The 26,271-nt window shown below is 43.3% G+C and overlaps 1 protein-coding gene across 1 annotated transcript in view; it reads right to left on the minus strand.

Moving 5' to 3' along the window:
* The window catches only part of PARM1 (prostate androgen-regulated mucin-like protein 1), a 100,584-nt gene extending 75,850 nt beyond the window's left edge, over positions 1-24,734 (minus strand). The window contains exon 1 of the mRNA XM_082652651.1: positions 24,465-24,734. Coding sequence (XP_082508777.1) covers positions 24,465-24,507 — 43 coding nt within the window. The 5' untranslated portion in view covers positions 24,508-24,734. The remainder of the gene's footprint in view (positions 1-24,464) is intronic.
* Between the last annotated feature and the right edge of the window lie 1,537 nt (positions 24,735-26,271).

The following is a 26,271-nucleotide window of genomic DNA, read 5'->3' on the forward strand; positions in this document are numbered from 1 at the left end:
TAAATAAACTTCTTTTTAAAACTTTAGTCATTTATTTTACTGCCTTCCCCTACTAGTTTAACAAAGAACCAATACTGACTATTTTAGTCTTCAGGCTTTATCTTTAAATAAATGGCTTATTTTGGAATAATTTTAGATTTACAGAAAACAGTGGCTATTTTAGTTATGAGGCTTTACTTTTAAATAAACTGTTCATTTTGGAGTAATTTTAGCTTCACAGAAAAGTTGCAGAAATGTTACAGAGAATTGCCATTTACCCTTCACCCAGTTTCTCCACTGTTAATATCCTACTAAGAAATTGTCATTGATACACTACTATTAATTAAACTTTTAAATTGAATTAAAACCAATATTAATTAGACTTTATTTGGATTTCATCCATTTTTCCATTCATGTCCTCTTTCTGTTCCAGGATCCAATCCAGGTACCACATAAATGCTGGCTGACCTGCCCATGCCTCCCTCAGCTATGCCCCCTGCCCCTCCCACGCCCCACCCACTGCTCAGGAAGGAGGAGAACGAGGCAGCAAACACGCAGGTCAGCTCCCAGACACCATGTGCCATTCCTACCCAGGGTCTGCTACAGAGAAGGGCAAAAGTTTCTCTTTGCATTGGAAGGAAAGACCTATGTTTGTAGACCAGGTACCACAGCAGTCTCCCGGCAGCTCTGCCTCTGAGTTCAAGGATAACTAACTACACGGGCTGTTGCAAAGACTTGTGTCTGTACCTGATCATTCCTCCTTAACGAATGATTCAGCTAAGTGAGTCATTCAATCACCTCACAGTCCAAGGATAAAGAATTTGGGCTCGTATTTTGTAAATAGTAAAAGAAGGTCTGTATTTTTGTTGACACTTTGGTTTAACCACCAGGCAAAGTAACAAAAACAACAACAAAAATACTCCAGTATAATGACAACAAAAAAGTACTAGCTATGAAAACAGTGTTCTGGGCATTTTGTACTCAATGAGCTGTTGCCAATACATAATGTTTTCCATTAGCATTTGTCAAAATCAGGGACTAAAATATCTGTCAGTGAGTTATGGATTATTGGGGATTTACTGGGTGCAGCATTTATAGTAGATAAAAAAGACCAGAAATGTACATGGTAGGGAAAAGAGAGGTGGCTGACAGTGACAACAGAAACCATGTCGCTTAGGCAAGATGCTTTCTAAAGTAGAGAGGATAATCCAACCAAACTTCAGGATAAGAGCCCAGGCCAGGAAGCCAAAAGACCCGCTGGGCTCTAGTGCTAAGTCTATCATGTCCGTGTGACCCTAGGAAAGTCAGTTTCCCTCTCTGAGCCTCCATTTCCACAACTGTAAAATGGTAGTGCATGGGGGGAGGGGAGAATGAGGAAAGTTTATATCAATCTCTATGGTCCCTTGTATTCTAAACATTTTGTGGTTCCACGACTCTACACCTCCACTGTCTAACAGAGCAGCTATTAGGCACGTGTAGTCATTTAAATTTAATAAAATTAAATAAGATAAAAGTGCAGTTTCTCAGTTGCACTGGTCACATTTCAAATGCTCAGTAGCCAGAGACAGCTAACGGCTAGTGAACTGGCTGGTGCAGAAAGAGAACATTGCCGTCATCACAGAAAGTTTTATTGGACAGCCCTGTTTTTCTTTATAAAAGACACTTGAGAAGTCTAATAGGAACACTATTCATGTTTTCCGTTGATTTTATTGTAAAATTAATGATTGCTATGACGAACACCACTAAGAGCTGACATTTATTGAGCTGGAATTGCTGGAATTGTAGCAATTAGTCTATTTTGATTTAATCCTCACAACAACCCTCTGATAGGTACCATTATTTTCTGCATTTTATAAATGAGGAAAACAAGATTCAGAGTGACAATGTGCGTTGCTCAGAGCCACATCTGAGAAGTGGCAGAGCTAGGCCTTGAGCCCTTTGACTGTTGTAATCCAGACCCCCAGTGTTTCACCCTGGCCCCAAGCTTGGTCTCTGGTCTTGTTGTCTCATGGCCAAGTCTCATGGATTCCTCACAATCTCCCTATTGTGGACACTGGGCCTTTGTACGTGCTTTGTCTATGATGCCCTCCCTTTCCTCCTTTCCTTTGTTTGGGAACTTCCTATTTATCTTCTTAAAATATCTAAATATTACTTCTCCATCTGGCAAAATAGTTACCCTGTCTGCTTTAGGTTTCCGTCACACTCCATTCATACCTCAAACATGGAGCCCACCAGGCTGCATTATAGTATCTGTTTGCAAGTCTGGTCTCCCACTAGACTTAGTGCATTCAAGATGAAGTGTGTGTGCCCAGTACTTACAGTTTAAAAAAGGTGCTGAGTCAATGTTTGCTAAATGAAAATGTCAAAATCTCCTTCTAAGATTAGGTCACCACTTTTTCCAACCACTCCAGCTTATCTAGATGCTTTCCACTTTCCCTGGAATTTGCAGTTTAGATGCATTCATTATCTGCAAGCAGAGGGCTCCAGGGCCTTCAGGCAGGGAGCAAAGTTAAATACATACATACATAATCATTTTGCAGACATGAAATTCTTCCCGAGTCTTTCTGCAAGCAGGCTGTCATCTACAAGCAAGGAAATCTGACACTTCCTACCAATTCTGGTGAAGTTTTGCCCACATTTTCTACCACGTACCAGGCCTCGGCGGTGCACTGGGCTACCTGCTTATAGCGACAGAGGCCATTCAGAAATACTGTAGGCCAACAGGGTGTAGCTTGGCTGCTGTCTTGCTTCAACCCTTCCCCAAAGCAATAGGACGGCAGCAGCTTTATAAAGTGATGTTAAAATTACTCACAAGGGTCTTGATGCCCAGTTAAAAAGACACCTGGTCACCTCACACATTCTCTCTGGGACCAGACGGCACCAGCCCACTCCCTGCCCTGTAGCTATTCACCCCAGACAGAAGATGGAAGAAAAAAAAAGTTATCCCTGCCTTTCCTGTCCTCTAAAATCGTACAGGTACCTCTATTTAGAGTCATCTTTTTGCTTCTGCATTTTAAAAACAGCTGAGACAGGTCAAAACCTAAAGTAAAAAAAACAAAAGGAAAAGAAAAGAAAAAAAAAACCCTAATTAATTGACCAAACAAAGTCAGAATTATTACCAGAACAAAGTGTGGGAAGAGAAATACTATTTATCGAAGACCTTCTGTATATCAGGATTGTTCTGGGTAAATTAACCTCTTAAAATGCAACAACCCTAGGGCTTCCCTGGTGGCACAGTGGTTGAGAGTCCGCCTGCCGATGCAGGGGACACGGGTTCATGCCCCGGTCCAGGAAGATCCCACATCCCACATGCCGCGGAGCAGCTGAGCCCGTGAGCCATGGCTGCTGAGCCTGCACGTCCGGAGCCTGTGCTCCGCACCAGGAGAGGCCACAACAGTGAGGGCCCGCCTACCCAAAAAAAAAAAACAAAAAAACAAAAAAAACACAACAACCCTAAAAGATATCTTTAATGATCACATTTTACAGATGGAGACATGGAAGTCCAGAAAAGAGGTGCTGAATCATTGAAAGAGCACGGGTTTAATGGCCGAGAGCTCTGGGTTCAAATTTGGAATCCATTAGCTCTGTGGCTTTGGAGGAATTACTGGACCTCTTCAAGCCTCTGTTTTCTCATTCAGAAGCAGAAACCAATAGCACCAACCTTCCAGGGCTGTTGTAGAGCTGGAAAAGAAAATGCCTATAACGTGCCTAAACACGATGGCGGGCATCTTACTAGGTTTCATGTTAATTTCCCTTCCCCCCTGCTTGTCTGGCTAAATGGCAGAGCTGGAATTCAAAAGCAGGATCATGGGCACCAAACCAAGGTCTTTGCAGATCTGTAATGAGAACTATTTTGAGCTGCTCCTCTACCACTGTGGTGACAGAATCAAACTAGCTGAAGCTGAGCCATTCTTACCTCTGTACTGGCAAAACACTCTCTATTGTTTTATATATCTATGCCCAGATGTAAATCTTTCCGAAGTTAAAATCAAAACAAATAAATCATGTATCTCTCAGTGCATTATAATGCCCTCTCAGCACAGCCTGATCACAAAAATATCTCTTCCAGACACTTAATGTCATATAACTACTTAGGAAAAAGGTTTAACGTTGGCAAAAGATAATAGAATAATTATTGGGTTTCAGTTCCTATGGAATTTGCAAAAAGCCAGTAAGACATAGGGAGAAATAATAGCCTTTTTTGTCCTCAATCTTCCTCGTAGTCTCCCAGCTTTGAAGTAGGCTATGTACGCTCTGGGGAAAAAAAAAGTAAGTCCACAGAAAACGTTCTTGTAAAAAGGTGTAGGCTGCATTTAGAACTGGGGAGGAGTTCAGTCTTGGTATTTTCTTGTTGGTCAGAGATATATTTGTCCTTTGCTTGGTAGGGAGAAAGATTCTGAACTTGTAGAAAATTCTTCAAATCTACACTCCAGGGAACGCACTGTCTGTGTTACCGCAGAATGTATTTTGCAGACAGTTTTCTCGCCAATGCGCAAGTCTATGAAAATGGTCTGACCTGACAACATATGTCCCAGTCTGTGCACCCCTCGCCTACCCCCAATGCCCTGAGAACACTGTAGAGACAGCTGTGCTGCCACGAACAGGTGCAGAGTTGGAGTCGTGAGATCGGCCTGGAGTTCTGACTCTGCCCCTTTCTCTGTGGCTTTGGGTTGTGTCAACTCACTTCTATGAGTCTCGTTTTTTCTCATCTATAGAATGGGTGTGCTGGCTGGCTGCCAAGAGCTTTTGAGTACTGAGTGTCAGTTTGCACCTGAAAGCTCTGTGGAAACCATAAGATGCTATGTGAATGTTTTTATTATAGAATTTAAGGACCAGGAGACTAAAGAAAGGTAGGCTCAGGGCAGTATTTTCCATTTTTAGATTGAAATTCATACTTGCCACTAGTCCAATTAATTTTGGATCATTTTTGGGGGGGGGCCTAGAGTTTGGAGACCTTAAGTAACACAAGTGGCTTCCAAAATACTGAGCTGTGTGCAGGAATATGCAGCTTTTATGACATCCTATATAACACACTGTAACGGAAAGAAAACCAGTCCAGCAAGTCAAAACACCCATGGCTGACTCCCCAGGATCTCACTGACTGCCTCAGTGACACATCTCTGAGCCACTTTGCTATTCCCCTCCCCACTTCTATAGCCTCAATTTGAAAGGACAATCTCCACCTTTGTGGGTGACCCAAGGCGAGGTGAATGCATGTAATAATAATCTGTACTTTGAAAGCCACAGCCCCAATAAACATAAGCCAGCACTACTGCAGTGTAAGGGTGCCCTCAAGCACCACACCACCCCTAGGTACCTTATGAATTGTCAAAGAAAGAGTAAATCCTTTAAGGGTTAAATGAATCACAGAATGAATATTAGACGCTCAAATTTATGGGAGAGCCAGAGTTCAAGTACTGGATACAATCTATGGAACGTCTCCCAAGGAAAAGAAGGCACAGAAGTTCGTTCATGCAATGTTGCATACGATGTTCTGTGAATTTCCTGGAGCTCATTTATGGATCATCTCAATTTGGAAGGTCTCAGGTTAAGAATCTGTTTTGGATCATAAAGAGTAGATGCTAAAGCTCATCTCATTTAAACCTCTTATTTAACAGATGACAAGTGGAGGCATGGAACTTATCAGTGACCTTACCATAAATGTGAGACATGGTTTTAAATATGCTGGTTTTTTTCCAATTAAAAAAAATCAGCAACCCACATAAGAGTACAGAGAAAGCTCCGTTATTCGGACTATTTCATTTACCAGAATATTTACTTCATCATCCCTGTTAAATCAAGACCAGCTTATGCATATCTTATCCATTTTCCATACCGTAAATTGAATTTATACCTTGAAATGATGCCGTGTAGCAAGGAAGCACAGACTGAATTAATCCAATGTCCCACTGAAAGCCAAACTGCTCATGCTTTTAGAAGGATACTTTATCCACTAGGGCTTAAATCGAAATTCTTAGATGAATTCAGATCTAACTGCTCATCAGGTTTCCTGAATTTGCACAGCTTCCGGCTAATTGCCTATGTTCTGCCAGATTCCTCATCAAAAATAAAACTCAAGTGTTGCTTAACTCTGATGCTAAGAAAAATGCATTTTGATGAAAATAAAATCAAGAAAATGCATGAACAGTATAATTTGCACGTTTAGGAGTCTGGGTAATGAGGGCCAACATTCCCATTGCAGATGGGGATTTGGTGCCTGCTTTTTATTCACTGTCAGCACAACCAGTGGGAAATGGCTCTTTTGTAGGTACAGCAGGGTTGGCTGTGTCTTCTGAACACAATGTTGGGACAGGCCAACAGCATCACAAGTGAAAAGAAAACGGGCAGGTAGAACCCTTGCGTTTACAGCAAGGTCCGATCGCCACATCGCGCATTGTAATCGCAACACTGCGGCATTTCTTTCGTTGGACATTTTGAGTCAAACAAGGTCATATTTGGGTTGTTAAACCCCCAGCAGTAAGTGCTCGGCAAAGAACGTAGGTGCCTTTTCACATCCAGCGGTAAAGTTTCATCAGTACGGCTTGGCACAGCTGTATGGAAGACAAATGATGTCACTTTGGCTAGTGAAGACCTGACAAAGTACCACTGGCACATGCCAGTGAACCCGTCTCTCTAATTCAAGTTTTATGTGCCTTCCTAGAAAGCCAACTCCGACTAAGTCAAAGGGAAATTGGGTCTTTTCCCTAGAATTCCTGTCCCTTCATACATCATCTCAGAAGGCTTTGTGCTTTTCCTGGGTAGTTCTTGTTTTTTTTTTTTTTTTAATTGAAGTATACTTGATTTACAATGTTGTGTTAATTACCGCTGTACAGCAAAGTGATTCAGTTATACATCTAAATATATATTTTCTTTTTTAATATATTCTTTTCCATTATGGTTTATCATAGGATACTGAATATGGTTCCCTGAGCTGTACAGTAGGACCTTGTTGTTCATCCATATATAATGGCTTACATCTGCTAAACCCAGCCTCCCACTCCATCCCCCCCAAATCCCCTTCCCCTTGGCAACCGCCAGTCTGTTCTCTATGTCTGTGAATCTGTTTCTGTTTCATAGATAGGTTCACTTGTGTCATATTTTAGATTCCACATATAAGTGATATCACATGGTATTTGTCTTTCTCCTTCTGACTTACTTCACTTAGTATGATAATCTCCAGTTGCATCCGTGTTGCTGCAGATGGCATTATTTCATTCTTTTTTTATGGCTGAGTAGTATTCCTGGGTAGTTCTTGATTAAATAGGGAATGATCTCTTCCCAGTGATTTTGAGAAGCATTTATTGTGGGTATCGAGCCTTAGCGCTTCACAAGGTATATTCCAGATCTACTCCTAGTTTCTGCCTCATGTGCCATGGATTCCCAAGCAGCAGCCATGCTACCCTCAGAGAGGAAGTTTCAAGGTGGCCAGGCCAGCTACCATACAATTGGTGGCCCCCAAATCGGCCAGCGTGACTTGTCAAGGGAAACAAGCTGTCTCACCAGACGTGACCCACTTTCCTTCTACCTCCTGTCAGGTCCCTTTGGGGTTCGAGCCCCAGCTGGCTCATCTGCTTTCCTCAGTCAAATGTCTCTGGAGAGGCTAGGATGCTCTCAGATGTCAGTAACGGTGGGGATCACTTTTCAAACTTTCATGTTTCTTGTCACTTCTTTCATTCTGAAAGAATTATCCTAAAGTCCAATCTTCCGTGGAAAAGTTTGGTCATTCCAAGCATGTGCCCCAAACCAGATATATGAGCTGGTTGACCTGCTCACCATTATATAACCTCAGATTTCCTGATTAACTCCTTTAATCTTAATTGTTTTAGAAAAAAATTCAAAGCTTCTAAAGCTCTTTACTCCTAGTCTCTTGGGCACTGACATTGGGTCCCAGGCTGTCTTACCACATTGCTTTGGCGAAACAATGGCTCTCCCTGGGATTTTAAAAATATAATGAGACTGTTCTGTTGCTTTGTAACTTTTTATCTCAGCATGAACTCAGCTCTCATCAAGGAGCTGTGTTTACAGTGTCAGAGCTTTAAATTTTTTTTAAAATTCTTTTAAGAATAACCCAGGTCAATAAAGGCTTCAGGAGACCTCTCAGTTTTCTTAGAATATTTCTCTTGCCTATATAAGCAAAACTATCTAAGTAATTAAATCTCCTATAAGTGAAATTATATTTTTTCCAAGGGAAAGACTTGCCAGTGTGATGTTCACTCTAATTTATAAGGAAAGCTATGATTCCAAAAACCCATTGAATAGGCAGCTACAGAACAAAATAAATGCCCATGTTCCACCTAATTAATATCCTAGTTACTAATCAGAAGACATGGACGCACATGATTATGGCTGTTCCATGTTGTAGGATAACCTGCTATTTTATGGGGAGGAAGTGTTGAATTTTACATATTACAGAAAGAGCATGAATCCACTGAATATCAATTTTCCCTGAAAAAGACATTCTTTCGACGCTACTTGGTCTCCTTCTTTTAAAATTCTTCTAAATATTTTAGTAAGGAAGGAAGCAGGTAAGAAAGGAGGGAAACACACATCCTACCCACAAATACAAACACACACCGCCACACACTTTTCATGTTGGCAGACAGAAATCCACCGTTCTACAATGTCACTATTTCTACATTTTTCCACGAAAGATTCCTGTGACCTCTTGTGTCCCACATCCAATAATACATTACTCAGAACTGAGGAAAAGAGACTCTTTAGGGAGTGGATCATGCCGTCTCTGCACAGAGGGGAAAGGTATGGTATCTATAAGCAATGAGCTCCACTGCCGAAGGGCAGAAACTATTTTTATCTCCTGGCACTTTTGCTCTTTCTATACTGCATCCTGAGTCTACTTCATCCCCAAGGTTGCACACAATATAGTATTAAGCGTGGCAGAGAAAAAGTGACACAGTACCTTCCAAATAGTCCACATGCTACTAGTCATGTCCAAGTCAGAATGTTCCTGAAGCATCTAGAGGCCTCTCTCAGTTGGCAGACTGGCTGAGTACGTTCTGAGTAAGAGAACTGCTATTGCTTAGGACAACCCATTCTGTGTGGGTCTCTAAGAAGGGTCATTAAAAATCTCATTAATGTAGACCTTTGGTTTTCAGTGAGCCTGATAAGTTTAGAAATGTGTGAAGGCATTTCCTCCCTCCTTCCTTTCTTACCTTCTTTTTTTTCCCTCTATTTTTCTCTTATTTTGCTTGTCACAATTCCTGTAAGGTACTACTGGGATTTGGCATTCAAGGGCCAAGGGATGCTATCCACGTGTTATATCCCCTCCAAATGCCCAGAACACTCTGGTTGAGAAATACCTGATTTAAACAGTCTCAACCAAACTTCTACCATCAAGAGCAATAAATAAACAGATAAGTCAACAAGTAAATAAAAAATACGAGGTGACAGCAGCTGCTGTCTTGAATAAAAGTAACTCGTAATTGATTAGGTTAGTAACTGCTCCTTTTATCAGTGGAGGAGGGTCTTTCATGAACATGCCTTAGATGTGAAAATAATATAGTGGGTATGGGTTGAAGTGTGTTCCTGCAAAAAGACATGTTGAACCCCTAACTAGGGGGGACTTAGTACCTGTGAATGTGATCTTAGTTGGGAATCCGGTCCTGGCAGATGTAATCAAGTTAAGATGAGGGCATACCGAGTAAGGGTGGACCCTAATCCAATCAAGACTAAATGACTAATATCCTTATGAGAAGGGAATCGAAACAGACTCAGAGGGAAAAAGGCCATGTGAAGAGGCAGAGATCAGAGTTAACACTGTCACAAGCCAATGAACACCGGGGGCTACCAGAAACTGGTAGAAGCGAAGAAGGATCCTCCCCTTGAGGCTTTGAAGGGAGCGTGGTCCTGCTGAAACCTTGATTTTTAACTTCTAGTTTCCAAAACAGTGAGAGAATCAATTTCTGTTGTTTTAAGCCATCCCAGTTTGTGGTAATTTGTTATGGCAACCCTAGGACAATAATAGCTAATCTATATTTGTCCCAAGCTTGGAAGGTTGGCATAGTTCAAGGAAGCAAGGAGTTCGCAGCAAACTGGGGCAAGTAATGTTTGGGGACAGACACTTACTAACCGGCAACCTCTGCTGGGTAACTGAGAAGCCAGGAGAAGGTTTCCCTTTCTATCCAGGAAGGTACACTACCTCTTACATTCCTCCACCTGTGAATCCTTTAAAGACAATCTTCACTGGATTTGTTTAGCCAGAGTGAAATTTTATTTCATAAAGACGTGCAGGTAAGGGTGGTCCCCCAAAGGTAGCAAGCTTGTCTGGAAGTTGACTCTCATTCCTTTCCAGATTTCCCGTGCTGATGTGTGATGGCGTGAAGCAGGCTAACTGGATCTCCTCTCCTTTCTGTGCTACCCCTGGGGCCTTTCGGTGTTCAGTGCATTCACCATGCCTCGCACTGTGCAACTCCTCATCCAGGTGATGTCCCAGCTTCTAGGCCACTTTCCACTATCTCAAGGTATCTGTCCTCTAGGCCACTCCCTCAGGCTCCATGCTCATCTGCGCGCCAGCGCATGGCAACATGGTGATCTTCTATTTCCACTATGCCGTCTTCGTTAGCTGGAATACTTGTATGGAGACAGTCAAGTTATCCCATCATCTAATATTTGGTCACCCAGTGTACACCTCATAAAATAAATGCATAAGATCAATCAATCAATTGAAACAATTCTTTTATCTATTATTTTTCAAAATAATGTGTTGGTTAATTAGCATCCTCTAATGGAGATCAGTGAAGTTTTGTGTAATCACTGATTTGTTTTTGGTACCATTATGAACTCATGAGCTCAAACAATGTGATTCAGTCCTTTGAAATTATCCTTACGGATGTTCCAACTGTTCTCTCTTTAGCCAGTGGGAGCCTCAGTAAGTGGTTCTGAGTCCTTTTGACAGGAGGCTCGTAGTATTTTTTTTTTTTTTTTTTTTTTAAGCGGTACGCGGGCCTCTCACTGCTGTGGCCTCTTCCATTGCGGAGCACAGGCTCCGGACGCGCAGGCTCAGCGGCCATGGCTCACGGGCCCAGCCGCTCCGCGGCATGTGGGATCTTCCCGGACCGGGGCACGAACCCGTGTCCCCTGCATCGGCGGGCGGACTCTCAACCACTGCGCCACCAGGGAAGCCCTCGTAGTCTTTGATAACATCCCTGCTGTCTGGTATAACAGGATCCTCCAGGCTCATCTTATACATTTCCTAACCCCGACCTGGAGTTAGCCATTTCTCCTGGAGCTTTCATTCCTTGTACTGGAAATAAAATTTAGCAACCACCATCTGAGCACCTGAATGGCTCTTAGGCAGATCCGAGTCTGCTTCTCCTTCTTTGGAGGGAAGCAAGCAGTTTGGCCTGGCCTGAATGAGTCCTCACAGACTGTGAGACGAGGAAGCCTGACAAGTGACCATTTGGAGTTACTGTAACAGTCCAGGATGAGACGATAAGGTTCTCAACCAAGGCTGTAGCTGTGGGGATGGCGAAGAGGATCAGAGCTGGGAGAGATTCTAGAGACTAAATTTACACAAGGGGATTTATCAACTGACTTGGCAAAAGGCAAGTTCAAGGCAAAAGATAGCAGACCTGGGTTCAAAGCCTAGCTCTGTCGCTCACCGACTGTGAGATCTGCATCTCATTACTCAACTTCTGAGACTTAAAAACCTGAACTACAAAATGGGAATAGACTGCCTATCTCTTGGGGTGGTTGGGAGGATGAGATGAAGCTGCAGATGAAATGAACATAGTATCAAGTGTGATAACTATGACAGCTAAAAATTAAACATGAGAATTTCCCTTCTTCCCAACAGGCCTAGATTTTTCTACAAAATGAAGGGATTGGCCCAGATCACACCACAGCCTCTTCCAGCCCTGTCTGCTCCAGCCCCCTCTCCCTAGTGTTGTTCTCTGATAATGCCATGGAGTATTAATAATGGATCTCCCAGCATTTTCCTAAACCACATTTTATTGATTACTTTATTGAAAAGATGATATAACAGATTTAATGTTGCCAAAAGGGAAATATATCGTATATTCTTCTGAGGGCTGTGTTTCTTATTTGACATCAAAGTTGACAAATTTCATTTTAGAAAATCTTAGAGTGATGTTTTAATTTAAAATTGCTTCCATAAGAGACCAACACTGAAGATATTAAAAACTAACAAAGTACCTTAAACACTGATCAGTTAGCTCAGAGCCTCTTAAAATACTTTCCAAGATGGCTGTCCTGATCAATGATTTATGCAGCACTCTGGCCTTAGAAAATATAATATTACGTTGTCAATCCCTTCCCAGAACCTTCCTTGCCCATTAAGTCAGTTATATCCTGTAAACCTTTCTTAAGTTATTTGTTTTTCTAAGATCTTATTTTTGAGGACTCTGTTGGAAGGTTGTTTTTTTTTTTTTTTTTTTGCGGTACGCGGGCCTCTCACTGTTGTGGCCTCTCCCGTTGCGGGGCACAGCCTCCGGATGCGCAGGCTCAGCGGCCATGGCTCACGGGCCCAGCCGCTCCGCGGCATGTGGGATCTTCCCGAACCGGGGCACGAACCCGTGTCCCCTGCATCGGCAGACGGACTCTCAACCACCGCGCCACCGGGGAAGCCCGGAAGGATTTTTTTTTTTTTTTTTTTTTTTTTTTTTCCGGAAGGATTTTTGAATCAAGATTTTGAGGACAGTAGTAGCCATCTAGCAGTTACTAGAGCCACATTGACTGTTGATAAAGAGGGATTAAAATACTGATTACAACGTTACTTTTTAAATTGTGAAGGCAATACAAACATTAAAATAAACTTCAGGCCAAACAAATGAGCATAAAACGTGACACTGACCCAAAACTAATCTGACGGAAATAACCAGTGTAAACTTCTAAACTCTTTTCTCCATAGGCACACACGTGACGTTTTAACTGTTTTATCATGAGGTACATTTTATTCCTTCGCTTGCTCTTTTGATATGTTGTGAAATATAAAGTTGCAATATAGTAGTTCAATATATTGTCACCATTTCTACCTGTCAGTACATAAATGAGCCACCTCGTTCTTTTAAGCAATTGAATATTGCCCAGTTGAATAAACATGGAACTGTTCACTATGATCTGACTAGCACTTTATAATTACATATTTACATTGCTCCCAATTTATTAATATTTTTTAAAAGTTCTTTTGGGATTGACATAGATACACTAATATGTATAACATGGATAACTTATAAAAAAAAAGTTCTTAACCAAGACAAACAAATAAGACCTAATTCGGTCTGACAAATTCTTGTCAATTTCTGTGTATTTTACAGTTTCCATAATAAAAAATGAAACACAAATCAGTGCTTGAGTGCAACTTTGAAAAACTGTTATAAAATGAGAGACAACTGTCACTTACGGACATTCAACTTTTTTTAAACAAAGACTTGGCTGTAAATTTCTGAATGTCAAAACCCCCATCTCCCCTCTGCCTGATAACTCTTCAAACTGAAACCCCATCCTCGGTGATGCAGTAATTTTTGCTCTTTCAGCAGCCACACTTGGCTTTGAGATTTTGGGTGTCAAAAGCCTCCTCTTGTCAATGTCTGTTCCTTTTCCTTCCAGTGGCACTCACGACCCCAGACACAGTTTCCGGTCGGTCCTGCCGCAGAAGGGTCGGCCTCGCGTCCTTGCCCCTCCTCTGTTCACGGTCCATCCTGCTCTTCAAGATGGTGGAGCGTCTTCCCACCTCAAGAATGGACAAGTGACCTCACTGAACAAGCAAGGAGCATGTTTTTCATATAAAGAATCATCTTTTCCCTTCTTTGGTTGGTTTTTAGTTTGCTCTTCAAGTTGATATCATCTTAAATTTTACTATTATCCCTTAGGCTTCAAGACCGGCATGTTGTTCTTTTTCAAGATCATGTTCTTTCTGGCAGCTGCTAAATGAGTAGATGTTTTTATTTAAGGCAGAAAGTAACATGAGTCTTTGTTGGGTGATGAAGCTGGGGGATATGCCAGCCTGGGTGACTTTAACACCAGCCACGCCAAGGGGTGTCAGCCCTGCAGGGTGGGGAACAAGTGCATACAGGATACAGGTCTGATTTTAGTCAGGACTTCCCATCACTTCTATCTATCGCTTGGACTAAAACACAATTCATATTTCAGAATCACCAATGAAGACAGAAAGAGTCTGTAAGGCCAGGAAATCTCCTATTCCGTCCTTCAGCTTATTTGTGACTAACTTACACCCTCAATACTCAGCATTTGAATTGACTTAACATCCTCAGACGTTACTGGGACATTGGCAGTCATGACTCCCTTTGACTTAAATCACTTTCACCACCAGGCTCTTTTTAGCTCTTCAGAAAATTCTCAAAAATGTTCAAATAGTAGAAGTACCTTTATCTTCTCTAGCTGAGCTCAAAGGTGACATTTTCTTAATTGGCCAGAGAGTATCAGAAGTTTCAGCTATTTTCAAGTGATAGCCATGGTAAAAAAAAAGGCTTACATTTGTAAAAGAAGTGTTTTATACGTGCATAGCTTTAAAAAAGCTGATTTTCAAGTTTAGCTTTTGTAACCCTCAATGAAAACGAAAAGCCTGACTCTTTTTGAAAAACAGCTATTTGGAAACACTAGACAACAAGCACTTGATAGTAAGCAAGTCTGCCAATGTCTCCTTTTGGGGGGATCTAAGGTGAAATTTAAATTAAGTCTTCATTGTGCCAGCCCTCAAAAATGTATTTTAATCCTTCAGTTCAACAAATATTTTGAGTACCCCCCTTAGTGCCACACAGCACTGGGGATACCACAGCAAACAAGAGAGACAAAAGTCCCAGGATGGGGGGGACTAGGGATAAAGGAAGAGAGACATTAAAGGAAAAAGTAGAGGCAAGAGGCAGATGAGGGGCAATGGGAATACGGTGTCAGCAGGCAGAACAGACTGCAAATTTAAAAATGCTGGTCAAGGAGAATAAAAGAAATCAAAGAGCAAAAAATGCATGTTCTATGAGGTCCAGATTAAGAAGCATTGATGAAATTGACCAAAGCAAGGCTTGCTATTTTTAGTATGTATTACACATTTTCTTAATAAAATAAGATTGTCCGTATGATTAATCTCTCTGGTGGCTTTTGAGCAGAAATTCAGGATAAAGATCAGGTTTCCAGGACTGACTGTAAATATGTTCATCCTTTGGGAACACAGGAAAGGAAATCTAATGATGCAGAAATAATCATAGAGTGGCCAGGAAAGAAAGAGACCAAAAGGGGAAGGGCTACAGCCAAAGAGCCTGAAGTCAGTAATCAAACATCTCCTCAAGGTATGCTTGACAATTTCAAGGGGTGGGGGAAATAAAAGAGTAACTGACCAAAAAAAATAAAAATGTTGGTAAGGTAAGTCTCACTGAGAAGGTGACGTCTGAGTAAAGGTTTTAGGAAGGTGAGGGAATTAACCACATGTATATTTAGAGAAAATATGTTCCAGAGAGAGGAACCAGCCATGGTGTGCAATAAGGAAACCAGTGTGGCTGGTGCCAGGGGAGCAGAGGAGAGGTAGAAGCCCTGGTCCAAGATGAAGGGGGGAGCAGCTCAAGTGGATCTGGATGGCTGCTTTAAGGACTTGGGCTGAGATTTCACTCTGAGCACAACAGAAAGCCATTGCAGAGCTGTGAACAGAGCAATGTCATCATCTGATCTATTTCCACTGGATCGACAGCTGCTCTGTAGAGACTAGACCTTAGGAGGGAAAGGGTAAAAGCTGAGAGGCCCGAGAGGAGGCCCCTGCAGGATTCCAGGAGAAAGAGGAGTGGGGCTCACACCACAGACAGCAATGGAGGTGGCAGAAAGTGTCTGACTTTATGTATTTTAAAGGCAGATTTTCTTGAAGCATTGGATGAGGGGTGTTGAGAGAAAAAGAGACTCAAACATGACTCACGATTTTCAGCCTAAGCAACTTGGAGTTGCCATTAATTGGGATGGGGAAGGCTTCTGCTGGGGACTATTCTGGGAGAAAAATTCCAAGAGTTCATATTTGGACGTGCTGCGTTTAAGATGACTGTGAGATGAGATGGTCAGCTACTGATTTTCTTCTGACCAAGTCAATCGCCCTCAAAGAACGTACGTCCCCTGAGGGCAGACTTCTATTTTGTTCATTGCTGTATCTCCAGAGCCTTAGACAACACATGAAGATTCTCCATTAAAAATTAATTTAACAGGGACTTCCCTGGTGGTCCAGTGGTTAAGAATCTGCCTTCCAATGAAGGGGACACGGGTTTGATCCCTGGCTGGGGAACTAAGATCCCACATGCCACAGTGAAGATCCCGCAGGCCGCAACTAAGACCCGACACAACCAAATAAGTAAATAAATAAATTTATTAAAAAATTAATATAACACATATTTGCTAGGCACTCATTACATGTCTTGCTCTGTTCTCCATGCTGGGGACACAGCTGCGACAAAACAGCTAAAATTCTCATGCATCTTATATTCTAGGAGTGTGAGGCGGATGTGCCAATGAAGTAAAATAAAATCTTCTATGCATTGTTTAATAAACTTTTGTTGAATGTTTACTCACATGGCACTTGATGTGTATTATCATAACTCTACAAGGAGGAGACCGAGACCCCAGAGTTGGCATCACACCAGCCTGTCTTCCTCCAAAGCCTCTTCCACCATACCATGTAGCCTCTCAGAGAAAGTAACACAAATCCCATCCTCATCGGGTAAATACCAGGGTTGTGTTTCTCTCCAAATAAGCATTGAATGCGGAATCTGTTCAAAACAGGACTCTTCGTGAAGAGCAGTCTAGGAGGCCAGCCCGGAAGCGGGCAACCCCAGGTCACTCAGCCCTCCTTCATGCAACCAAACCACGCAGCTGAATTCCTCTTGACACTTCAGGGCATTTTCTTATTCTTCTGCCCCTTTCACAATGCTGAGGGTACCTGAATTACCTGCCATTAAGGGCTGTCACATCTGTTTCCTCTGAAAGGCTCAATTTGCAACCTTTCACAAAACTAGAAAGGTGTATTAAAAGAGGATGGATGTGCATACACACTTGAGGAGGAATCTCTTATCTCCTTCGCCTAAAAATGAAACTTGATGAATTTTCCATTCCCAGTAGCAGCATCAAGGAGGTGGTTTGGTCTTCAGTAGCCCCCAGTAATTTCAACAATCACTTCCCCCTCGTTCAGCCACCTGACATTCTCTCCATCTCATGCAACAGATCACTCCCAGCCTCTTCCATGTATCCTACGCAGAAATTCTGAAACAGCCATGGCCCCTGCCCTCTGTCCATTTCTTATCCAGTTTCCACATGGAATGTGATATCACACTTCCTTCCCCTCCTACATTTCCTAGAAGGTAAACGATGAATGATCACTTATCCTCAAAAACTGATAATTCTTTCTCATGCTCAGACCTGTCTGAACAGTTCTTCAAAAAGGACAGTTCCACGGCTCTCTCCTCTGGAACGCCATCTCTGACAACATTGTAATTTTTAAGACCAAACGTGCCGAGTTCCCTTTGGTTGGGTGACGGCCGTATTCAGCTTGATGTTACCTCTCACGCAGTTGACCCATCAACAGCGAGAATTTACATGACCAGCCGAGTGTGTGATCCACCAATAACTTGCCTCTTTTCCCAAACCAACAAAGAGGTGGTTCAAGTCCACCAGATTTCTCTAGGACCCTCTCATGGACAAATGGGCTTTGAGACTCCCTCGTGTAATTCTGAGATGTACTGAGTCCTCTCCTAATGTGACACATTACCTTAGCTCAATAGAATGACCAGAGTCTTTAACATTTCCCTAAACACATACAGCTTTTGCATGGTGAATAAAGAGGACATCCTTTTATCTTTACAATAATTATTACTGTTCTTCCTAAAGAATCTAAATGACAGTACAAAGCAAGAATCATATAGTGTGGAGGGTTTAACAATGAAATAACTGTTCAACGCCAGTATAATGGTAGCTGCCTGTCGTCTATCTGTGGATCACAAAAGCTTTTCCAATGGAAAATGAAAAGATTTTATAAGGGGCACACAACCCCAGTAACAGCCCATCGTGGATAAAACAGTGGGTGAAAAAACTCTCTCAGGAATGAGGTTATGCTTCTGGACTACACAAGCTGGCAAGAATATCATCATTTTAAAGGTAACATATATTTTAATAACCCCATACAGGGAAATATAATATGTTCTATCCAGTGAGAAGCTTGAATGATAGCTTTAAGTTTACAACCATGGCCAAAAAAATGAAAAATGAATTATACCTTCTCTCCTCCAATTCTTCTCATGTGCAACACCTGCCCTAAAGTTTCTGTGCCCTTATTTCCTCCTTCAGGGAAAAGAAAATCAGGTGTCAGAATCTGGACTGTAACTGGAAGATATTATCATCAAAGCCGTATTCTATCATGCATCTTATTTTGTATTGAATAGACATGTTTTCTAAATATCGCACCTGGTAACTTTCCACAATTTTTTTTCCACTTAACAATTACCTAGTCACAGATTTGGCCTTAAGTATAAAGGTGCAAATTTCCACCACGGTCTAATTGCTGGAAGGATTTTTTTCCCCCGATCTGCCTTGAAATTCTGTCTAATATGCTGCTTCAGGCCCCATATAGCCACAGATTCCAAGTGATACCTATAGACCTATCCTGCAGGAATTATGCAAACCTTATATAATAATTGTGAGATGTGTTAAGATCCTGGCACAGAAGACAGCATTGAAATCCAAAGCCGTTCTATTAACTTTCTTTTTTAATCAGCTGCCTGCTGGATTCTGGAAGGCTCTTAGTTCCAGCTCCTATGCAAGAACACTGTTACCATTTCAAATAGTATACTGTTTTGTTTTTTTTTAAGAAAAGGTCACAAAAGGGTAAAGTAATGTAGCCTCAGGGAAGCTACAGAAATCCCACCGATTGTTCAGAAAACCACAACAGTGCACAGTAAATGGATATGCAATCCGATTCAAAATGTTCCATTGGAGAGCTGCCTCTGAATCCTAACGTTGTAAGTTGCTCTCAGAGAGACAGAGCTGCTTTGAAATCTCCCAGTCGTCTTCCCATGAACAGATTGTGATGAATGAATGAAATGGAGTGGGATGGCTAAAGCCGGGTGGGTAAGCCGGGTGGGGCAGGGTTCAAAATAAAGCCAATCCTATGTCAAAGCCATTGCACTGATGAACCACACATGGAAGGCCAAAGGGAGAGTTGCTAGAATACACGATGATCAGTTACATTTGAATTCAAGATAAACAACGAAGAGTTATTTAGCTTAAGTGTGTCCCAAGTACTATGTGGGATAGACTTAGAATTCACTATTTATTTGAAATTCAAATTGGACTGGGCAACCTATATTTTTAATTGCTAAATCTGGCAACACTAGCTAAAGGACAATTAAAACAGCTTATTTTCAATTGACATTATGCCACCTTGCACCAATGAAAAACACAGATGACAACAATTATATAATCGCCTATTTTGTTGTAATGGTTTCTATTACGTATAAAATGGCAGAAGTCTCAAGGTTTATAAACGATATTAAAACAGGTAAAAGAAACGGGCTATGCTGCTGTAAAGGATCATGAAGACCATTTAAAGATCCACACCTCAGAAAATGTGATGTTACATCAATCCCCGTCCTTTAAATAATTTAAGCTGTGACTACGAAATGTCATGCCATGAACTACATACACAAATCTGTCTTAGTTTATAGTAACCCTACTTGCACATTAACTGGATGATAACCTATTAGCCCTGCATTTCCAACTAAAAAGCAATCGTTGCACAAGGCAGGTACCCACTATTTGCCTACCTCTTTTCATAACCACTGCTGTCTTCTAAATGAAACATTAATTTTTCCTAGGCAACTTTTATTCAATACCTTGCTAGCAAAGCAAAGACAGCCATCTCTCTGTATCTGTGGGATCTGCATCAACCTTGGGCCGAAACTACTGGGAAAAAAAATTCCTGAATCCAAAAAGCAAAACTTGAACTTGTTGCATGCTGGTAACTATTTACACGGCATTTACATTGCGTTAGGTATTATAAGCAACCTAGAGATGATTTAGAGTACACAGGAGGAAGTGCGTAGGTTACATGCAAATACTATACCATTTTTATAAGAACCTTGAGCATCTGAGGATTTTGGTATGGGGGCCAGGTTCTGGATACTTAGGGATGACTCTATTTGATTCCTAAACTAACGTATCCAATTTCAGTAACTTCTAAAAGGGAGAAAACCATCGTGCATGTTAGAGCAGGATTCCTTTCATTGGGTGTTAAAACAGTCAATACACTTTGAAAATATTGTTTAAATGTCCCTCTTCGTTGTTTCCGGTGGATGCTGTACCCCCCAGCCCCACCCCTGTCCCCCCCAAAAATTGTAGTTTAAGAAAATCTGCTCCAACGGTGTCAATATTTGGCCAATATTTTTCTTATAAAAGCACAAGCACGATGAAAGCACCACTAGACCAGGCCCAAATGATCAAGTTAAATTAGAGATCCGGCCATTATTGATGTTTTTGGATTCTGGAGAGAGCCATTCTGGATCATTCATACGCCATGAAATGCCTTTTCCTAAGTTGTTTGATCTGAATTATCCAAAATTTGTGGCTCTGGGAACCTGACCTTAAGATTTAGCTGAGTTGGGCTTTTGAAACACACCAGGCTGCAAAAGACTTTGTGGAAGAAATAGCATCTTCCGTGAGACTTGACTTCTGTTTGTTACTGAGCGTTTTTTGGACTGTTGTGCTAAATTTGAGCTGGCACGTTATTAACCTTTTCAAATTAGGCATTTAGTAGGCTCAGCTGAATCTTTTCTTAATTTGCACACGAGGGTTTGCCAGAACAGCTGGCATTGTGCTGGAATATTAGTTTAAATCTTCAATTTACATAGTCCAAGCACAGACACGTAAACTTTGGACAGGACGACCTAACTGGTGCCAAACAGTCAACTTTATTAATAAGAATAATAGCAACAACAATTGCTAATGGTTATTGAGCGCTTACTATGTCCCAGGCATTATAGGTATATTCAGTTATTTACCACTTTTAACAGTCTGATGAAGTTTTATTTCCCCATTTTTGTAGATAAGAAAACTTGAGAGGTTAGATTACGTGCCCTAAATGATACAAGTAGTAAGTAGTAAAACTTGGCTTTGCACTGAGGCAATCTAGCTGCAGAATCTGCAGCCGTGCTTCACCACTTCGCAACGCTGTCTCAGTAAATCTATCCCATGATAATGGAGAACTTCCACCTTCTCAGGTAGGTTTCACAGCGAAGGAGGCGTCACTCTGTGACACAGACTTCAGGGGAATAGGAGGTAACCAGGCTAAAGGGACGCAAGCCACCCTTCACCTCCACTCGCAACCAACCACAGGCAACCTTGCCGTTCCCATAAATGTGTGTGCATTTTGGGGTTTATTTTTAACAAGTTTACGATAAGGTTTACGATATGGCTTTAATATGCTTATGATAAAGCCCTGCCGTATATGAGGACCTATACTGAGAAGAGAGCCATAAATGGGTAAGGTGGGGTCTTCCTTTGAGGATAAGGACGTTCGAGATGTTAGTCACTTGGAGAAGAGCTATAGCTGACAGGCCTGGGACACAAACAGGCTCTCTAGCTGGGTGGCAGACTGGAATCTAGCCCTGCTGGTCTTGATCACCAAGGGGCCAATCAGTCAGCTTGGGTAATGGGGCAGACTGCAGTACTCTCCCTGGGGTGGGGCAGACAGGGCAGAACCTAAGGCAGGAAAAACTGGGTCAAGGGATTTTTGCCTCTCTTACCTATGCTTGTTTCCCCTTGAACTCCTTGAATGTTTGGAAAAGGACTCTGGGAAGTTCCAGTATACCTCAGATGTCTCAGGGAGGGAATTTTTTAACATATTGAGCCATAGAGCACTGGAGAGCAGCAACGACAGTGGTGGGAATGAAAGAACTGAATCCAGAGAGGAGAGGGAGAGGGATGAAGATGGAAGCTTCCTGTGGCCTGCCATCCTCCCTCCATTCTTGGTTCTGCCGCCTGCCCTCGGAGGTTCTGGCTTGTAATTTAGAGGCAGTACTCCTGTATGCCTAGAGTACTGGCCTTAGAGGTGTTTGGGAACGGTTTGTAAAATAGCCATGCTAGTTTTCTACCCCAATCAACTCTGAGAGAACTGAAGACAGCCCAAGGTTTCTCTCTTCCTTCTTTTTAAAATACAAGTGAGTAAGTGTAGAGATCTACTTTTGCTGTGTTGTTCACAAGGCACAGGTATTTACAAGTGTCCATTACACAGGCTGGACAAAACACTATGTATATGTATTGAGTAGATCTAAGCCCCATTCCTGGCTCAAGAAAGTATCACCTCAAGAGTTTTATGGAAAATTTCCTGAATTCTCTAAAGATGGGGTGGGGGGAAAGCAACTGCCTGATGAAGCTATCTAGAGCTTTGCCACTTTCATTTCAAGAACCCTTGTCCCTCTCTCCTTTATAACTTTTTCTAGAAAAGTTATATTTTAGTTTCTCAAACAACCTTGTACGGTATTTATGCCTATTTTTATATTATTTTCCTGATAACTTATTGCAAGTAGCTCTAACAACACACTGACCCCCGAAGAGATTCCTTCAGAGGCACGAACTCAGAGGAAAGGACGCTTCATCACTCAGGGAGATATACTCAGAAACATAACTATGTCTTCCGGGGTCAGGGGAACCCCAGAACTGGGAGGCTGTGATCTTCTTTGTTCTGGCTTCGACACACGTGTGCAGGGATGAGTGAGGCTGCGCAGTGGGTCCCCAGCTACCAGCCTCCTCAGTCTGGGCCGTGAACAAGGTCAAGGTTCTTGCCGCAGCAATAGCGAGGCTAAACTCTAAAACTGGCCAAGAAAAAAAATAATAAATTTAAAAATATGTATATATATCTTGAGCTCCTTAGGGAGGAAAAAACCCCACAATACACTGCCTTAGTAGGGTTACTCCCGGCGTTGCCAACTGCCAGAGTTGTTAAAAAAATAAAAATTAAAGAAAAGCCACTAAATAAAATTAGCCAACAAACCTACCTACCAGCTCTACTGGCTCACTGAAGGTTTTCTGAGCCTCCAGCCTCATGAAAGGATTTCTAGAGAGGAGAAAGGAAGGCACCTTTCCTGTCATTTCGTAAACGTCTCTTGGCAATCCCGGGGCTAGGGAGTCGGCTGTCACACTTGGGGATACAGGCGCTACCAGCCTGGCCCAAGGCTGTGCAACCAAAGCGGCAGGAGACCGGGAACCCTCTGTGGACGTGCCTCCAAACCTTGCAGACACCAGAGAGAAAAGGGAGCTTTCTCAGGCGTTCGGCAAGTAGAGGAAAAAGACCCGCTCTAGCCTCAAGTTGGGAAACTTTTCCTCAAAACTGCATTATCCGTTGTGAGCTGCCTGGAAACCCCTAGCTTCTTTTCAAGGGATTGTAACGACTTGTGTCCACAATTACAGGAACCCAAGCAATTCAGGAGGAAAAAAAATACACACACGGACTACAAGCATGAGTCAAATGGCTTGTGTATGTGGCTTTGGAACATTCTTATCTAAACACGCCTGTGTCCCCGCACTCGGGCTGCTTTTTCCACCAGTGCCTCATCCGTAGTCAGTTGTCCCTTGTCTGCCTACATTTTCTGGAAAAACTGGATACCCCACCCTCAGACTTAAAGAGCTGTTCTGAATCTCTCCTCTACGCCCACCAAGCCGAGCTCAGTCCTCCGGCTCCTCTCTCCCCAGGCCCTGCTTGGAGGCCGCTGCCATCCGTGGTCCTGAGGCCAGCGATGCGCGCGTGGGGAAGCCGTCCGGAGGGTGAGTGTGTGTAGGAGGAGTGGGTGGAACGGGGAGGATGCTAGTTTTAGCCAAGTTAACAGTTTCTGCCAGGGCACATATTTTGGGGGAGTTTCCAGGCCATAGGGTAGAATTGCAAATCCCCAGGGGTGATCACGAGCTCGAGCCGGGTCGGAGCAGCTGCCCTGAGACTGTTAAGGCCGCATCACCCCCACGCGTAACTAGGAAGGGTCGCCGGAGATGAGAGACCACCAAATCTCGGGGAACGCAAACCAGCCCCGCCGGGTGCGCGGCCACGGCTTAAAGCTTTCCCAGATGCGATCCCTCCTGCTTCTCCTTCTTATCCCTCCCTGAGTCCAACCGCGTCAAGAGGTCTGGTGCCCAACTCTGGCAGGGTGTGCTCGGAGACCCGAGAAGCCTCTAGTTTCAGTCAGTGTCGCCAGCCCGGGTTTCAAACGCATCGTGCAGCCACCTGTTTCACAAAGCCCAGAGTTTGTGCGGGCGCGGGCTGCGGCCGGAAGAACCCTGTCATCCCCTCGGTCCGGCTCGGCCCAGGTTCTCCAAAAACGCACATCGCTCTAAATCCAAGTGCGCACGCAGCTCTGCGAAACGCTGGAGGCTCGCACCACTCCGGCCCCCAGCGCGCGGCGACTTATTTCCCGGTCTCCCCGGTTCAGCCCCCGCCCCCAGCGCTAGTCGCCGGGCCAGCCCTCCGCCAGATTGGCGCCCCAAAATACCTGCTGTGAAGATGCAGAGAGCGAAGAGAGTCTTGTAGACCATGGTACCCTGGTGCTTGGTGCCGAACCCGGCGCGGGCAGCGGGAGAGTTTGCCGGGACTGACCGAGCGCCCAGAGCGCGGGCAGCTCCTCCTCTGTCCGCTGGCTGCGGTGGGAGCCGGGCGACCGGGCGGCGGTAGGGGAAGCTAGGCGAGCGCCGCGCGGCTCCGTCAGCTGCTTGTACTCCGGCGCCCGGCGCGCTTCTGCTCCATCCCAGCCGCCCGGGCCGCCTCCGCCGCCGCGACTGCTGCCGCCAAACCCCTCCCACCCGGGTCCCGCGGAGATGACAAGGCCACCCCTGGCCTTTCCTCTCCCAGCCCTCGTGTCCCGGGAGTCGCGGCCCAGGGCGGCCTCTGCTGGACAGTCAGGGCGCGAGACCCGAGTTTCGACCCGGTTCAGCAAATGTTTGGGGCGGCTAGCACTGTGCTGGGAACTAAGGGGAGGCAGAGAAGTGGGAGCAGATTTCTGCCCTCAGGAATTTACCTCAGCTTTTCTTACAGGAGTAACAACCTTCAAACACGTGACCGCGTGCCATCTTAGGTGTCACCTCGAAGAGCCAAGACCCCACTACGGTAAGGGAACATACACTTCTTTCCAAGTATGAGAACCTTTTCCTTTTCTTTCATTTCTCCAAACCTTCCTGCATGTACGTTAAACCCTCGCACACATTCAACCCCACTGCATTTCCTGGTGCCTGGGCCAGGAGGTCTGCCGTCCTACGCAGCTTCTCACGAGAAGAAACAGTACTAATGTCAGGTAACAGTGATCATGCGATAATTATGAGCCAGGCACCCTACTGGGTGTTGTATCACGATGCTTCTAACAACCCTACGACATAAGAATTATTATTTCATTTTAAAGATAAAAAAACTAAGGCACAGAGAAGTTAGGTAATGTGCTCAACGTCACATAGCTGGTAAGGGCTGGATCCCGTAACAAGAGTTTGTGTACCAGGGCGTAATAACAAGGGCTGACATTTCCTGAGAATTGCTGTGTGCTAGACAACTGTGCAGTACAGGTATTAACCAGGTCAGGTTCTCAGAACAGTTCTTTGAAGTGGGCGCTATGATAGCTTCATTTTCAGGGGAGAAAATGAAAGCGTGCAGAGGTTTAAGTACTTGCCCAAGATCACACAGCTAGCTAATGGTACAGATAAGTTGCCTGCCTAGGGACCTGGGGTCATCCCTGTACTATACTCTCTCTTCAAAGCCCAAGGTTTCTGTGTGTTCACACAGATCGAAGCTGATCCTTCACTTAATCCTCTCCACCACCTTAGACTTGCTTATTTTCTACACGTCTATCAGACCAGATGCTAGGTCATCTTCCAATATCTATGTTATTATGAGCCTGGTGGTCCCCTAGTCACTAGAGCTGGGATTAAGGAGCCTTCTTAAAGAACTGATTTGCACAGGACCTAGCAGTGCTGGAGAACAGCTTTCTTTCTTTCTTTTTTAAATTTATTTTACTGAAGTATAGTTGATTTACAATGTTGTGTTAATTTCTGCTGTGCAGCAAAGTGATTCAGTTATATATATATATGTGTGTTTATATGTGTGTATATCTATCTATATATTTTCATATTCTTTTCCATTATGGTTTATGAAAGGATATTGAATATAGTTCCCTGTGCTATTCAGTAGGACCTTGTTGTTTATCCATCCTATAGAACAGCTTTCTTGTTCTGTGACTTCTTTCTCATATACCAGACAGAGCCCCAAGTTGTATTTTCTCACTCCCTTGGGCCTCATGACTTTATCTGTGATGATGT

This window comes from Grampus griseus, assembly GCF_964374135.1.
Source record: "Grampus griseus genome assembly, chromosome: 4".
NCBI classification, from domain to species: domain Eukaryota; kingdom Metazoa; phylum Chordata; class Mammalia; order Artiodactyla; family Delphinidae; genus Grampus; species Grampus griseus.